At 30.5% G+C, this 17,999-nt stretch overlaps 2 protein-coding genes across 2 annotated transcripts; one reads left to right on the top strand and one right to left on the bottom strand.

Annotated features, from left to right (window-relative positions):
• LOC137807581 (probable sucrose-phosphate synthase) lies at window positions 1-6,412 on the bottom strand. The gene is made up of 13 exons (XM_068608295.1): window positions 5,803-6,412; window positions 5,620-5,709; window positions 5,258-5,499; window positions 5,037-5,100; window positions 4,078-4,776; window positions 3,373-3,489; window positions 3,072-3,203; window positions 2,772-2,948; window positions 2,127-2,180; window positions 1,980-2,042; window positions 956-1,897; window positions 691-818; window positions 1-404 (listed from the first exon to the last, which is right to left on the bottom strand). Exons 1-13 carry the CDS (start codon window positions 5,980-5,982, stop codon window positions 125-127), a joined length of 3,168 nt encoding a protein of 1,055 aa, XP_068464396.1. The 5' UTR covers window positions 5,983-6,412; the 3' UTR covers window positions 1-124.
• A 9,064-nt stretch (window positions 6,413-15,476) lies between these two features.
• On the top strand, window positions 15,477-16,004 carry LOC137805622 (secreted RxLR effector protein 161-like). The gene has a single exon (XM_068605563.1). It carries the CDS (start codon window positions 15,477-15,479, stop codon window positions 16,002-16,004), a length of 528 nt encoding a protein of 175 aa, XP_068461664.1.
• The last annotated feature ends 1,995 nt before the right edge of the window (window positions 16,005-17,999 follow it).

Consider the following 17,999-nt stretch of genomic DNA (forward strand, 5'->3'; position numbering starts at 1 on the left):
TAGGGAAAAAGCTTTATGAACATTGTGTATAAATGTCAGATTATCTGTTCGCTCAGAAGTAGGTTTCACAGCAGACACACACACACGAAGAGACGTAAAACTAAAATGATTATCAATTATTTTTTCATCCAGAGAGATATCCCACTTTTTCAATCAAAGCTTGAATATCAGTACCGCTGCTACCCTCAGTTGCCTCCACGATGTTGGGGCTGTCTAATGGCATGACATCTGAAAGAGGGTAGTTTCTGTTATTATGGAGTTGACTGATTGCACTGCTTCCCACTCCCTTCAGTATGACACTTTTGTGTAGGCCTCCCAGAAGTCCTTCGTAATCCGTGTCACCGCATTCTCCAGCGAACACTACAATCTTTGACAGTTCAAAACCCCAGCGAACATACAGGTATCTGAAGGAAAAGCACATATACTCATCAGATGTCAACAGAGGAAATTACGTAGAGAAAAGAAAAACAGTTCCTGTAGATGCACAGGAGTATGGCTGATAACTTGCTTTTGTCCTATAGCACATTTGCACAGACATTGCATAATTTCATACCGTAGTGTAAGAAAGAAACGCAGTGACTGCTTACCCCTTCTAAGAGAGGAGAGAAAAGTAGACAGCAATGTATACGAGTATACAGGAATACTAACTTTAGGCATGCTGGAATTTTTGGAATGATGATTCAACAATACCTGAGAGCTTGGGAACGAGATGCCAGCACTGGAATTACGTTCAGCCTTGTCCCATTTTGACAATATATCGGATGGCAACGCAGAGCTTGGATCCTTAATAACTTACGAAGCTCTTTCACAGGGGGAGCCTGCAAAAGTAAAATAAGCAAAATAAAGTAAATCTGGAGAAAAAAACTGCACAGAAAATTCCACGTAGAATCTTAATAGCTACAAATGAATGGTTTTAAATACATAATCATAGAATAGAAATAGAATGAAAAATTACCATTCCTGGCTTTCGCACTTTGAAAGCATAACAGTAGTCAGTAGAAAGCTGTTCAGCGGGACTCACAATTTGTTCATTATTCCCTCCCTTATCAGTGATTGAATCAGCCCAACGCAATAAAGTTTTCCTCAACCCTTCTCCGCCCCAACGGTATTCAATGTGTGAGTGGTAATACAAGTCAACCACAAATGGGCGATCTTCAGGATTGAGGGATGGATAATAGAGATCACTGCCACTGTTGCAAATATAAGCATCAAAGTCGCTGGGACTCAAGCCACCTGAGATTAGAAATGACTGTATCTCGGATATTGTTAATGATGTGGACAATATGAACCCTATAGAACCTTCAGCCCTATCCTTTCCAGCAGACTCAAAGATGACTTTAATGGTTTCAAGAAGACCTGAAGTGGTATCACAATCCACAGCAATGACAAATAGATGTTTTCTTCTCCTTAATGGGGGAAATTTACCAGCATTTGGATTTTGATCTGATTTTTCTGTAGCCCCACCTCTGCGCGTGTCCTTAGAGATTCCCTTTGACCATGACAAAAGAGCATTCTCTAGTTTTGCCTTTCTATCAGCACCATTTCCATCAGAATCCAAAGAATTGTCATTTCCGCTACCCCCACTCTTCTCACCATCCAATGAAAACTTCATGTTTAGAGATAAGTCTTGTATATCTCTCAAGGAATCACCTGGTGATTCTGATTCTGAACTTTCACCTCCATCCTCAATTCGCTGCCATTGTGGATGCCTTGGTTTGCAGGTGGCTATTTTAGACAGGTAAGTTTTACAGTGCTCAGGCCATGAAAATAAATGAATATTTTTCAACCCATTCTGTCGACATTTTGCCCAAAGTTGCTTGTTGCTAACAAGCTTCAAAAGAGCATCTGCAATAGATTGCTCATCATGGGGATCTATGAGCAGACCATTATCAAGTACCTGTATTAGCAATCAATCAGGCATGGAAATTTCCAAGGGAACCTTTTCAAATCCATACGCAACCACCAAACATAAAGCATACCCTAACAATATCAACAGGACCTCCATTTTTAGTAGCAACAGTTGGTAAACCATGAGCAGCTGCCTGTTCAACAAACACACAAATTAATGTTTACATCTCCCAAAAGAAATTAAGCAAAAATAAATAATTCAAGATTGAGAAGATCACCTCAATTAAGGTAAGACCAAATGGCTCAATGAAAGCTGGATTAATGAAAACACCCTGCATAGATACTGAATCTGAATTAAATGTAAGATGACAACATAGTTTGCAGAGGGAAGAATTGGTCAAGAAAGGATGGAAATACATAGATTGGATCACGTATCACACAACTGAATAAGTGTATTTACACCAAACCGTTATACTACCATATATATATACATACATATCAATTCAAATGGCAGGTTTAATAGGATTTGGCAAGCCAACCGGTTGTATAATGTTATTATACATCACAGCTTGTTTTTGAATTATGCAATATACATGAATTGGTGCAATTTCAAATCATTGATACAAATCATACAATCAAATGATGCATCAATTCCTTTTCTTCTTTTTTTGCTTTTCTTTTACCAGATTTCATCAGAGAAATTGTGAAGTCTAAGATGCTTACATTCTTGAATGAAAAGGAACTGGGAGCATTGCTGATAGCATCCTGTCTGCTTATTTCATTGCTTCATTTTCACTATTCTAACACATGGACCTCAAATCATGCACTTGTTCTATTTCTATGTAGTAGTATGCACCCTATTCACCCACTCACATATGCACTTTATCTATTATACTTTATTCCAATCAAATAGATGAAGTTACCTTTGTCTTTGCTGCTAGACGATATATGTCAGGAACATCCGATTGTTTGTGATGTTTAGGATATGCCACTTGCCCATACAGATCATACTTGTCAATCAGCTTAAGTACAGAGAGAAGAACAGAAGCATTTGTGCTAGACATCTCATCAATTCCATCTCGGTTACCCATAATTAATGTCTGAAAAGCCAAAGGAGGGAAGGAAAAATAATCGATCAGTCAAGCAAAACAATTCAGATGACCTGAAAAAAAGGAACAAATGATACTAAAAAACGTTAACACTGGTCATTCATAGTTTCATACAAGGTTGGCAAGCTCTTGAAGAGGACGGCATTCTCCAAATGCTTTTACCAAAGTTGTGATGTTCTTTTTAGGGTCCGGTCTAGCAAGGGCAAGTATCATAGGCTTGCGAGGGTTGGTAAAGAAGCGCATTATCTAGCAATCACAAAGTTTAAATTGGCATTAAATTCCATTTTTGTATAGAATTAAAGGCAGAACTTGCTTGTCAATATGTATCTAACATAATCCATTATTGTAAAACAAAAGCAATAAACTATATAATTATTTAGGAAACATTAAAAGTAATGGAGAGCATATTTATAACCTCAGACCAAATAGGTGGATCTTGGGGAGCAGGATGGTCCAAATTCCCTTCTGGTTCACCTTCTATATCACCATCTTGTGGAACAATATGATGGAACTCCATACCAGGTGGAATTGTCTGCAAGTACAATGAGATTCTAACATTTAATTTTGCATGGCATAACCCATGCAATGAAATATTCCTTAAAAAACTGCAATCTTGCTTCTGGAACAGGACTCCACAATAACTGCTGTTACCAAGAGGTACTACGCAAACTAAAAGCTACGCCTATAGTCTTTTTAAAATGATGCATTCACAAGAAAGCAAGACACTCCATGCTCGAGTTTGTTGCCATATATAAAACAAGTTACGTCTTTCCTAGACAAACTAATAAGCCATGAGTATAAAGATGGAAAACAAAACTTTATGTTTCGTCCCAATTTAAAATAAGCAATCAAATGACATAAAAAAACAGAGAATATGCTCACATATGGACTTATCTAATACAATATAACCAAGAAGTGAGACATTTTGCTCAAGGAGTCAGGTTAAAAGAAAAGACTCAAATCAACCAAGATAGAAAAACGAACTTACAATATTTCAATGAAAAGGTATATAAACTTGAAATTTTAACTCTAGCCACCTGAAATCTATAACTCAAAATCATGGTCCACAAGAAAGATCATTAACATATAGCTAGAAATTTTTATTTTATTATGTACTTACAGCCATGCGAGGCATGGATCTCCCATAGCAGCTCACATTACGCCTGATCCTTGCTCGTATTTTACGCTCCAATACTGGATCAAAACCATCATACAAGCGCCATTGTTCTTCTATCTCCTGTCTAGTGCTTGTAATGACTATTTCAGAACCATCAAGGGCCAATTCCTCAGCCTCTATCCTACGCATGATCTTGTAAGTTGCATTTATTTCATCCCTTGATAGTCGACCTTGCTTTAGAAGTTGTTCCAACTTATCTCGGCCAAGCGAGTGCCCAGTAAAAAGCATAGGAACATTTAGCGCGCCAGATAAAAGAGCAGCAGAGTCACCTGCATCTGCATAATGTCCATGGATGGCAACTGGCCAGATAGCATGCCCGCTGCCAATCTGTTCCCCAAGAGATTTGGACATCTGTATAATGTGGTTAAGTGCTCCGTCAACAAATTCAGGAATGTGTGGCCAGAGAAGTTCTTTCGGAATATATTTATCTCTCGGACCAAAGGGAATACGAACAATATAAGAACCACTACTCTCTCCCATGTCATCTCCAAAATCATCCGAGTCTCTTGGAGTCAACATTTCGGTTGGCTCCCCATAACTCCAGTCCACATCCGGAGCAGACACTTGTCTAGTTAGCAAATCAACCCGATAAACTCCTGGCATTGAGCCCAATGCCCTCGCTAGCTCCACCACATACTTAACCTATGCAGCAGAAACAAAGACAGATGGAAAGATTTTAGTTTCCCACATACTGGCAGTGGAAAAAACACAGAGAATCTTAGTAAGACAAAAGTCCTTTTTGGATACGTTTTTTCCTGAACACTAGCAGAAAAAGAAAGCTAAACAAGTTGGAATAAACTTCTCTCAAAAGATAAATTGAGTTTTTTTTTTAAATAAGTCTATTTTGTATATAAATTTAAATCAGGATTTCGAATAAATTAAAAAAAAAATGAAAACACTACCTGACCACCGGTATCCGAATCACGTCCTAGCTCCATATTCTCACCTCGTATTAGGCCATGAATGCTGCATAAATAAACCTTTTTGTTAAAATCAAACAAATCAAAGGTTAATCTAATCAGCGAATACACAAATTACACTCTGCACAACAGAATAAAGAAACAAACATACTAACTTCACTATCAATCTAATCATCATCAGAGCAGAGGTGAGGGATACCTACCTAACGAGTACAATGTAGAGCTTCTTCCCTTTCTGACTGTTGGCCCAACTCTCCATGGCATCGGCGGAACTGATTCTGGGCATCCTGGCTCTGTAGGTGTCACCGTGAGCTGACGTGTCACTGACCGGATCTCCCTTCTCTCCTTCCGACAAGTCCTCCGACATATCCGCGGTGGCTTCCCTCCGCCCTCGCTCGCGCTCCAGCCGGCGCTTGTTCAATCTCTGCGCCGTCTCACTCTCCAGCTACTCAAATCCATCACAACTTATCAATATCACATCATGAAGCATGAAAATCACAACACATAATTAATAATTCATAATCGACGGGATTGAGAATCGACAATCAAGAATCGATAATCGAACCTGCTTCTTCTGGCGAGCGAGGTTCCAAATCCGCCAGCACATGTTCTCCAACCTGGTGTTCCTCTCCTGAGGACTCCTGGTGGAGGAAGCCTAGCAAACGAACGAAAATCAGAAGATATCAGCGGAAAGAAATTTAACGAGTAAAATCAGAAAGAGCGTGAAGTGGAGAGAGCGAGAGAATACCCGAACCCAAGAGCGGTAGAGATCGGTCTCATCGAATCCGATAACCTCTTCGACGAAGTAGCGAGTCGGACTGAACCTGCCTCTCTCTCTGAGAAGCAGAGAGGACTTGGAATCGTCGAGGCCAGGCCCTACGTCCAGTATCGCCTCAAGGTAGCTGTTCAACCAATCGTTCCCAGCCATTTCTGATTTATCCTCACACTCCCTGCTGCTACTTCTTGCTGCTGCTGCTGCTTTTATACTGAGTGCTCACGAATGAGAAGAAGGAGAAGATGTGTGAGGTGAGCAGCAATCCCAAGAGAAAAATAAAAAGAGAGAATATTCTTTGGAGGGAGAGGTCTGGAAATAGAGTGAGAGAGACAGGGAAGCGCTTCCTTTAAGCGGTTAAATGTGTTTTTTTTTTCTTTTCTCATTTTTTTCTTTCGGTCCTAACTAGTCCTGCCATCCGCCCCCTAATGTATGGATGGATGCGATGGGACCGGTGAGAACAATCCTCGGCATTTGTCAGAGCATTACTCTGTTACTTTCTTTCATCATCGCTCTCTGTTTCTCATACCATTACTTAATAAATTTCAATACGTCAATCAACCAATTTAATCCAAATCTTCAACATTTCAAATCTCTCATTTTAGTTATACTAAATAGTTTTTTTTTTTATAATGGCTACACATGTTATGGATGTATGTGTAACAAACATTTTTAGTTAGTTTTTTAATTAATGGAGTAACTTCTTTAAATATCTATAATCTATATGTATTAATAATTATATTCGTTTCTTTACACATATTTTTATTTCACTTCTTAATCATTAATTCATTTTTAATAAAATTTGTCTTGTTTTTATAACTATTTTATATTTTGATAATTCCGTTTTGGTGTGATAAAAAATATCAAATTTTCTATTTGCATTCATAACTTTGTATTTAATAAAATAATGTGTATTTACGGACTTAACATGCATTAATAAAGTTCTAACATATTTTTAGTCTAAAAAAAGGCATTCTATGATATAAGTCTATATTTTAAAAGTTTAACTATTATTTCAGTAATCTTATGAAAAATTATGGTTATTTTAATGGTAAAACTAAAATATATTAATCAATTTAGTAAAGGTACAAAAATTAAATATTAATTATGATAATAACGTTCAAATACATTCAACGTTATTAATGTTATCTTTTTATAAAAATAGAATACGATCAAGATGAGTTTAGAATTTAGGTTAAGGTTAAATACATTATTTGTTTTACTAAAAAAATACGTTCGATAGAAATACTTCGTTGAAGCGATATTTTCATGTTTTTTAAACATGTTTTAACTTGTTTAAATCATATTCTTAAACTCTTTTGTTTTTATATGATTTTATTATAATTTAGTGATTGTTGCATAATTTTATGTTAGATGTGTTATAATTGTATAATTGTAAGTAGTTAATAATTTTAATGTATTTGTAAAATCTTTGAGATGTATATATGGTGTAATTGTTTGAAAGAGTTACTTAGGTGATGAGATATATATTCAAATTTTATAATTCAAATCATTCTGATAAAGGTATTAAGTGTTGGAGGTTAACAATGATTTTTCGACAATACTTTGTAAAGTGTGCACAAAAAGTTACATTTATTTTATATGATTTATTGTAAATATTAAGTAGAATTTGATTATAAGTAATATGTTAATCTTCTTTTATCATATGTAATATATATATATATATATATATATATATATATTTGAAAGTCATTAAATCTTAATTGTTATGTTTAAACTTATTTTTGTGATGCCTTTGTGATTATAAAGTTTTGAATGTGGTTTTTTTAAAATCAATGAATGATTGTTGGGACAATAAACACATAGTCTTAAACTAACACAATACATCATAAATAGCTTCGTAAATAACATTGTTTTGTTTGTTTAGTAAACGATTAAAGAGAGTTTAAACCTTGTAAACATAAAAAGGCGCAACCCTTCTTTTGAGCAACTTTACTATTTTTTAATCATGTCCTATATAATTGTTATCTTAAACAAAAGTGATTGTGTGTTAAACAATACTCGATTTTTAATTAGAAGTGGTTAAGTGTTAAAGAATAATTGACAACTTAGCCAATAGTGACTAAGTTTTGAAACAATACTCATATGTCTTAGTGAGGAGAGACTATGACCTAAAACAATATTTATCTTACAATTTTAATATGTTTTGTGAAACTCAACCAGTTGATTGAGAATTAGATGTAACATATGTTATCAAACGAACCAATACACAAATATATTGAATAATTGTTTCCTTCTTTATCTTATTTATATTACATGTTACTACACATGCAGAAAAAGCTTGTTAGAATTTGGTTTTTGAAAATCTTTGTCATTTCATCTAACTACCATAAAACTATCAAAAGTTTTAAAAATACAATTCAATCATCTTTTCTTATGTTTTAATTATTTTTTTCAACATCGATTTCCTTCTCTTTCATTCTTATAGTTTGAAATTTCTTTTTATTCCTTATTCTCGTTATTTTCAATTCTTATAGTTGAAACTCTTTCTTTTTCCTCCCCAATCTCAAAGTTTGGGATCTTATTCTCCATCCTTCCCTTGTGAAATTTATTCTACATTATAGTTTAGGGGCATCATCAATTCATCAAAGTTTTGTACTAAGTAAAAAATTATTTTTTAAGTTTAGAACTTGATTTAAGGTGATTTAATACTTAGGGATGGTTTTTCAGTTGATGAAAATGTTTTTTATGAATATTGTTGGTCCGTTCTATTATCTGAAGTACAAAGAATCTTGGTATAAGTTAGCGCTATTTCAAAAAAATAATTATATTTTGAGTTAATAATTTTATAAGTATTTTGGTTATTTTATTTTATATAAAATATTACATAATAATTAAAGTGAAAAACTTGTATTTGATGAGTGAAATTTGAGTTTGATGTTCTATTTGTTTTCAACCACCAAATCATGAACAATACTAAAAGATAAGAAAAAATCGAAAATCAAAGTGTTAAAACACACCAAAAAAAATTAGACAATTTATTCTTTCAACTTTCCTTTTCCTTTCCATTGTATGAAGGAAGTTTTAAACTTAATTCATGATAGATTTTGTTCAAATTATAATTATTATGTATTTAGATATAATGGATTATATTTAAATAAATATAATACAATATTTTCTTTAAAATTAGAATCTAATAAATAATATCATAATAATAAATAAAGTAATTAATTTTTTGAGAAAAATATTAAATTTTAAATTAATTTTGTTATATGTTTTTAATGGATATGTAAAATATGATAACTAATTATTTATAAATATATTTTATTACTATAACAAAATGAATTATTAAAATAAATAATAAAATAAATTTAGTATTTTGATCATATTTATTTTACATTAAAATAAATGAATAATTAAAATAAAAGTTATTTATTTGTTTAAATTCTGATGATTTATTTTAATATATTTTTATTATGAAATGTAATTTTTTCTTTATTAAAATTTTATAATAATTTTGTATTTAAATTTAAAATTGATTTTAATTTAATTTATATTTTTGAAATTTTATTTTTATGTTAATTTTTATTATTATTATTTTCTAAATATATTGATATACAACTAAATTTAACCCTAAACTCATTCACTTAATCAAACCAACCTCATTCTTCATTCTCTTTCCTTTCTTTTCTTACATTTTCAAAACAAAACCTTAAATGTGAGGTATGTGGAATTTTGTGTAAATACTCTTATTATGGTGATAGAGTGTAGTTTAGTTTATAATTGTACATGTGATTTTAAGAATATATCCATGTGTATGATCTTTTACTTTATGGTTGCTTAGATTGAGACTTATATTTTAGTTTAGGTGATATAAAATGAAGCATGTGAACCTTTAATTTTTCCAAAATTTGGAATTTCTAGGTTGTTTTCATTTACATACATACCTTGAGCAAGGTGAACATCTCTTAAGTGATTTATAGATTCAAGAGCTAATTTTCATTCTTGAAATTTCTGGCTTAAACATCCAACTTTCACTCAATTGAAGAGTGTCTTACTCAAATAACCACTAAACATTTGATTAAGGTGATTGCTGAGAGCAAAATATATTTTATTAAAAAAGTATCATTTTGATGAGAAGACCTTACTTAAGTGATATTACCATTTTTAGATAGTATATTATATTTTATTTAAACTAGTTGTAAATGGTAAAATGTACCTGATAAGATATACATTTGTATTATATTTCATAATGATTTACTTTATGAATCTGACTACTCAAGACTGAAAGAGTTTTAAATATGATATTCAATACTAAAATAAAAGTGTTTCAAATTACTATATTCTGACATCTGTTACTTATAAAACTCATCAGGTATAATTCTTTAATATGGAAATCTTTAAACTTTTGTAAGTTATTTGTATGGATAGTTTGACTAGACTGGGCTGTATTATATTATTTTAAATATCGTTGCTCAGTATAATATTATAATATGAATGTGGATGTTAATAATAATAATAATAATAAATAATAACAAATTCTTATTATTATTATTATGTAAAATATTATTTTATATTTTAATTATATAACATTTATTTGGTTAATTAACACTTCTAACAAGATAAATTAAGAGTATTATTGCTTTTACACATTAAATTATTTAATTATAATTAATAATCAAAAGTTAATTTATATTTTATTATTATTTAACCTATAATATTATTATATATTTGTATTCTTCAAAAATATAAATGATAAAGTATATTGATTTGATGACTCCACTCACAATTTAAATTAAAATAAAAACATTTAAAATATTACCATTGTTTGTATTTTATTATTTGAATGATTTGTGTGTGTGTGCGCGCTATTTAGAAATAAAGTAATAAATTTAAAAAGAGATTAGTGAGCTAATTCACCATACTACTCATGACAAGTTTGGACTATCAAGTTGTTGTAACTATGGTGGGTCAATTTGTCTTGATATAGTTTTGAATGACTAATATAGTAGAGCACTCAAATTATGTGATCGCACTCATTTTATCACCCTTACTTCAAATAACTTAACATAAAAATGGCCATACATTAGATTGTAGTTTTTTTAATTGTAAAAGTTTATATATATATAATATAAAAATAGATAAAAGTTGATTTAATACAATTTATCGTCTTTAGTAAAAAAATAATCTTAAAATAAAAAATTAATTTTGTTTTAACTCCGTTAATGATTAATATAATTAAGATAATTAAAAAAAATGTATATAATAATTAAAAATAACTAATGAAATTAAATTTTGTGTATTTTTTTATTGTACTTAAAAAAGATATTAATATTTATAATACTTAACTTTTTTAATAAATTGTCTTTAATCTAACAAGTTGAGATCAAACACTCCTCTTAAATTTCGTGTTAGACACACAATACTAGTATGACACATATCAATGAGGTGTCCAATTAAAAAAAATATTTGTTGAATTTTTGACAATTATAACACGGTTCTAACATAATTTTGAAAAGAAGAAATACATTAATTTTCTTAAGATTCAAACTTAATAAATAAAATTTTATTATGATTATAAAAATAATAAACAAATCATTTTGAATCAACCATAAAAAATATATTTTTACTAAAAAAATCTAAAACATACTGATACACATAAATCTTTATTATCAATTTATATAATTTATAATTATATAATATATAAAATTATGTTTCCGTATTGCCCTGTCTTCATATCTTATTAATATCCGTGTCTATTCATATCTTATCATTATTTGTGGTAGTGTCTTATACATACTATAGGTTAAGACATAAGGAAGTAAAGATGCTATGAAAAATAGATCTAAATGTGACACCGATGAGCCAATAAGAGTAACGGTAGAAAATTTATTAGACCTGGACTTCACCGTCCAATATTAACTCAGCGAGGCCCACACCAGGCTCAATCAAAAGTAATTTGGCACAGTACCTTCACGAAAAGGGTGCAGTACCTCTCTTCAAAAGTTACAAGGTGTGTGTACACAAATTTTGTATTTGAGAATTAAAACTTTTAAAATAATAAACTTTAATTCAATTATATTTTCATTCAGATAGTCGTTTTCAACATCCCTTTACCAAAAGTTCAATGTTTCGGTGATTATTATTATTATTATCATGACCTAGAATATCATTATTTATAATAATAAGAGTACTATACACGTGTCATACTTCTAGTGTGAATGCTTTGTGTAATGTTATAATATTATTAACTTACTTAAAGTTGCTTCCTCAATAATTGAAAATTCAAACACAAAACTAAGAATAGAAGGCACCCTGAATATTTTAATTTCAAATACCTTTTGAAATGTGGAACACTCAAACTGGTAATCGTTGTTGGCCAATAAATATTTACATTTACTGACATAATTATAAAAAAAATGATACTAAAGAGAAAGTACGGTATTTAATATATTGAGTTTTTAATTTTTTAAATTAAATTAAATAAATTGCGCCAAGAAATAAAATTAGAAGTTAATATTTTATTATTAACGAAATATATTTTCAATAAAAAATTAAAATATTTAATTAAATATTAAATACTTTTTACTTAATATCTCAGAGTTAATAATTAAATAATAGTAATAAAAGAAATTATTTATTTATTTCAAAAATCATTCTGATCAAGCATTTTTATTAATTAAATGTATAAAGTTACAGAGAAAATTTAAGTTCTTCATAAATTTAAATATTTTAAATTAAGTGTATATTTTTCAATAATTGAGTTTTTATGGTTATCTTATTTTTTAACTGGATAAAATATGAAATTTTATGATTATCTTATTTGTTGTTATCAAGTATTAAGAAATATGAAATTTTATGATTGATTTAAAATGATATTGTCAAAAATAAATCATTGTTATGATTTTAATTAAAAATATGTTGAATTACTAGGGTCATGTTCATTACGTCATCACCTACAACAATTAAAAAAAAAGTCACATCATTATATAGGTGATAATGATAGTCTCAATTATTCAATACAATATATTTTCAATTAAAATAATAAATATTATTTGTCATTTTATATTAACCATATTATTAATCACAAAATCTCATATTCTACATGAAAATAAGTAAGATGATTGAGTAGAATAACACCCACGTCACCCATCTAACAGAAAAAGTTAATAATTTATTTGTATTTAGATAAAAAAAAAGCGATGATGCAAAATTATTAAAAAACACTAAAAGTGAGATGTTTTTATCACTTAAAATTTTATTTGCCTTTTTTAAGATATTTGTGAAAAAAGTTTGAATAAATGCTATTTTTTTATAAAAGTTAATAAATTATATACTGTTTATATATATAACATTTATAATTTTTTTATTAATTATTAATATGTATTTTTATATTATAATAAAATAAATAATTCAATTAAAAATAAATTAAATTAAAATTAAATTATTATTTATTATTAACTTTTTAATTTAAAATTCACATTCATTCTAATCTATATTTCTAAATTATTTTATATTTTTAAAAATTTATTATATACTTACAGAATTTTCTTATACTTTTCAATCTTTTAATCTTAATCTAAATTATCTCACTTTTCACTCTTCTTTTCATTTTTTTTTTTTACTCCATCAACTACATCCTTTAATCCACATAAATCATAAAAGGTTTGTCAGATTAGCGACATCTTTAATAAAAAATTAAATCTCTTATTTGCGAAAATACTTAAAAACCCTTGCATTGAACGGCATTAATAGTTTCTAGACGTACACTTCACGGGTTTTAGAATATGATCTCAATTATTAGAATACAATTTCTCTAAATTAAAGAGTCCTAATTCAATAACTTAACTAACCAATATGCTAACCTTTGATACAATATTACCAAACATTCCTTTTTTGTTTATGTTAGGTTAGTGGATTCTTTCTTCTAGATCTTTTAAATATAGTCTAAATTAAAAAAAAATGAAAAAGGTTTTTTCATATAACAAAAATATTTCAGAAAAAGTTAAAAAATGGTCATAATGTGTATAAGGAAACATGTATATATTTTGATTTTACAATGATGAGAAATATTCAAGCAATTCGAACAACTAAATAGATAAGATATTAGCAAAAGAGTATTGAATTTTTAACGTGCAAACTTCACGGTGAAAACTTTACTATGAGAAAAGAATTAGGAACAATCAATAGTAACAATCAACAATAAATGCCAACAAAGAGTACAGAATAGAGTAAAACTTAAATAAAATACTAAAATATTAAATTTAAGAAAATTATAAAAAAAAAATATTTTTAAAAATAAAATAAAGAAAAGAAGTTTCATGTTATTAAATACATAAGCCTTCACCACTGTCGTGACCATCATTAATGTTTTATCCTCACTAGTTATTAAAATTGATAATCCTCATAACTTGCTTTTTAACATGATTACTCCTTTTGTAAGACTTTTGGTTGTGCATGTTATCATTTAATGCATCCCTTTTCAAAAAAATAAATTAAACTTTCGCTCTTCTATCTAATTATTTCTTGGTTATAGCTCTTAATACAAAGGGTGTGTATATGTTTCCAAAGAATGTAAGAAATATATCACACGACATGTCACTTTGAACGAATTTCATTTTTCAAGACTAACCCCACACCCTTGTATTGCCCTTATACTCTACCCTCATTGACTGTTTTGGACTCCCTTCATCTACGTCATCATCTCATTCTTTACACACTATTCCTTCTCATTATTCTGCATCTCACTCCCCCACTTCTTCCCCATCTCCTATTGACACACCACTTGAGCATCCAACCATCACTCAAAATATTCATCCCATGATCACAAGAGGCAAGTCTGGTATTTGTAAACCACACATTTTTTTTTCTACTATTGATATCCAGGTTGTTCCTTCCACAGTCAAAGAAGCTCTACAACTTCCCGACTGGGTTTCCGCTATGAAGGAAGAGTATGATACATTTCTCGCTAATCATACTTCGACTCTCACTCAGCCACCATAAGGCCTTCAACCAATTGGATGTAAATGGGTTTTCAAAAATAAATACAATGTAGATGGTTCCTTTCAACGTCACAAAGCTCACCTCGTTGCTAAAGGCTTTCATCAACATGCAGGAATAGATTACTTTGAAACGTTCAGTCCAGTAGTCAAGCTGACAACCATCCACATCGTCTTAACCATAACTCTCTCCAAACAATGGCCCATCCACCAAATAGACAACAACAATGTGTTTCTCTATGGTGATCTCCAAGAATCCTTTTATATGCTTCAACCTCCAGGTTTCAACAATTATCCCACTCTAGTTTGCAAACTTCACAAAGCAATATATGGACTTAAACAAGTACCACGTTCGTGGTTCCATAAGCTAAGTCAAACTCTCTTTGGTTTCTCTGCAACTAAATCAAACTCTTCTTTATTTATCAAAACTGCCATAAAAATGTTACTTTATTCATCTTAATTTATGTCGATGACATCCTCATCATTGGTAGTTCTCTTGCTGCTATACAATCCCTCATATTTTCCCTACAACAACACTTTGGACTCAAAGATCTTGGTCGACTTCACTACTTTCTCGGCATTGAGATTTCCTGGACAACTCATGGCTCTCTCCATTTATCTCAAACAAAGTACATCACTAACTTACTTCACAAATCAGGAATGCTCTCATCCAAACCCCAGCCTACGCCCATGATATCTTCCATGTGTCTCACTCGTGATGGCACTACAACAGTTGATGATCTCTCTCTTTACAAGTCCATCGTTGGTTCACCGCAATACGTCTTAATCACCAAACCCGAATTATCCTACAATGTTAACAAAGTCTGCCAATATCTTCATAATCTTCAACTCCACCATTGGAAAGCCGTAAAACGCATACTGTTATACTTAGCTGGAACTCAGTCACATGGTCTTCTTCTACAACCTTCAACTCATCTCTCAATCATCGTCTTTGCCGATGCTGACTGGGGTTCTGATCCAGATAACCGTAAGTCTATTTTCAGCTATACTGTGTTCTTGGAATCCAATCTCGTAGCATGGTCTTCCAACAAACAAAAGACAGTCTCCTACAGTACAACTGAAACTGAATATCAAAGCATTGACACTGCCCTTGCAGAGATCAAATGGGTTTCCAACCTCCTTCAAGAACTGAGCATCTCTTTCCCAACACCAAATATTTATAGTGGCAACTTAAGGAGTTGTTCTTCTTGCTGTTAACCCCATTATGCACTCCAATACCAAACACTTTGATCTTGATCTAAATTTTGTGTGTGACTCCTTTCAACAACACCAACTTCAGCTCTCCCATGTTCAAGGCCATCAACAACTTGTTGACATTCTCACCAAGCCCCCTCACTAGGTCTTCTTTTCACAAATTTACGGCTAAACTAACGGTTGTCTCTAATCCCACCATTAATTTACGGGGGAATGTTACTTAGTCACTATAACAACTTTTGTTAATTCAGTCACTCAATTACCCTTGTATACATAACTCTGCATGGCACTGTATCTGTGATATTAGTTTTTCATAGAGAAATATACTCAGTTTATCTCTCCTCCCACTTTCTCTCGTAATATTCTTTTCTTCTCTCTTCACTTTTACTCACAGTCACGTTACTTGACCGACGCCACCAACGTCATGTCCAACCTTGGGAAGCCTAATCGTCACATCCGTCTCGGACAAAGACTCTTTAGATTAACCATCATCGAGCCTGGGGGCAAGTGTACCGGTAGGGCCCGCACGATCGAGTCAAGGCTCGGTAGCCAATCATTGTGTGGACCAACACCACAAAGCCAATTACGCTTAAGTAGAATTAGCGAGGCTAATCACCAATCAAGAGGTAGGTAATACACTTCTAAACATGACTCAGGTCTCTAACTTGGCCCAATAAGAAAGGCCCATCACAATCATATAAATGGGAATAAAATCCAAGAACCAGGTACGTCATTATACAGTATTCAAAATATCGAGTGACGAATTCTAAATCTGACTTGAGTGTCGGAGTGTCTTCTGAAGACACCATCCGAGTTTGAACTTTGTGGAGACTGAGAAATGAAGAGTAAGAAGCTTGAAATAGGAGTTCAAACCAATCAATCGAGGAGGAGGTAGATGAATAGCTTAATTTTTTTTTTTATTCCAAACCCATTTGAACATTATTAATTAAGTCAAGTTATTATTTAATGTATGCATTAAAAAAAAAACTAAATTAAACGACCTAATTAATTTTCATGACGTGTGTGTTATATACCATATTTTTATTTTATTTTAGAACTTTCGTGAAAGAGGAGGGTAAAAACTAAGTATATTTTTATCTATAAATAAAAATGACTGAAATTTAGAAGTTCCATCGTAGTAAAGAAGAAGTGAGAAACCTTTGGTGATTCCTCAAATCACATCCAAATTCCAATTACAAGTTTGTTTTGCTAAATCGGTGAAAGAATTAACATCCAAATTATTTCTGTACTGATCACGAGTCAGATAGGAGCACTGTGACTAATATTTCCAAATATTTTAACGATAAATTATAACTATATATATGTGCAGTGTAGTCACAATCAAACTAAACAAAAATACGTGTTCTTTTTTCATTTCTACTTCATCTCCACGTAATTAAATTTTATTAACTGTACCAAATCACATGTCATTTCATAATTATTTTTCTGTTAAATACAATTATGATTATAGTTTTATTAATTTTCTTCTATTAAACTCTAATCATTAATTTATTCTTTTAAAATAATATTAATTATTATATTAATTAAATTAAATATTATTTTAAATATTAAAAAACCATTAATATTTAAATTAGTATTTATTATTAATAAATAATTTTTAAATTGGTATTTAGTTAGTTATTAACATTTTAAATACTAATTTTAAAATTTAAATAATTAATATTTAAAATCTATATAAATAATTAAATACTAATTTTAAAATACATAATATAAATTAATTTAGATATTAATAATTTTTATTTTTTAAATATTATTTAATTTAATTAATATAATAATTGACTTATTTTTTAAAATTATTTTTATTTAATAATTTTTCAATATGTACGTCAATTATGTTTGAGTGTTTGGAAGCAGAAGAATAAAGTAGATAAGGTAAACGAAATTGGAATCTGTGCCCAACGATCAGTGTGTCAGGCACAAAAGGCGTATTCTTGTAGACTATTATTTGCTCCATAAGTAGAATAAAGCAAAAATATA

This window comes from Phaseolus vulgaris, chromosome 3 (genome assembly GCF_000499845.2).
Source record: "Phaseolus vulgaris cultivar G19833 chromosome 3, P. vulgaris v2.0, whole genome shotgun sequence".
Classification (NCBI taxonomy): Eukaryota; Viridiplantae; Streptophyta; class Magnoliopsida; order Fabales; family Fabaceae; genus Phaseolus; species Phaseolus vulgaris.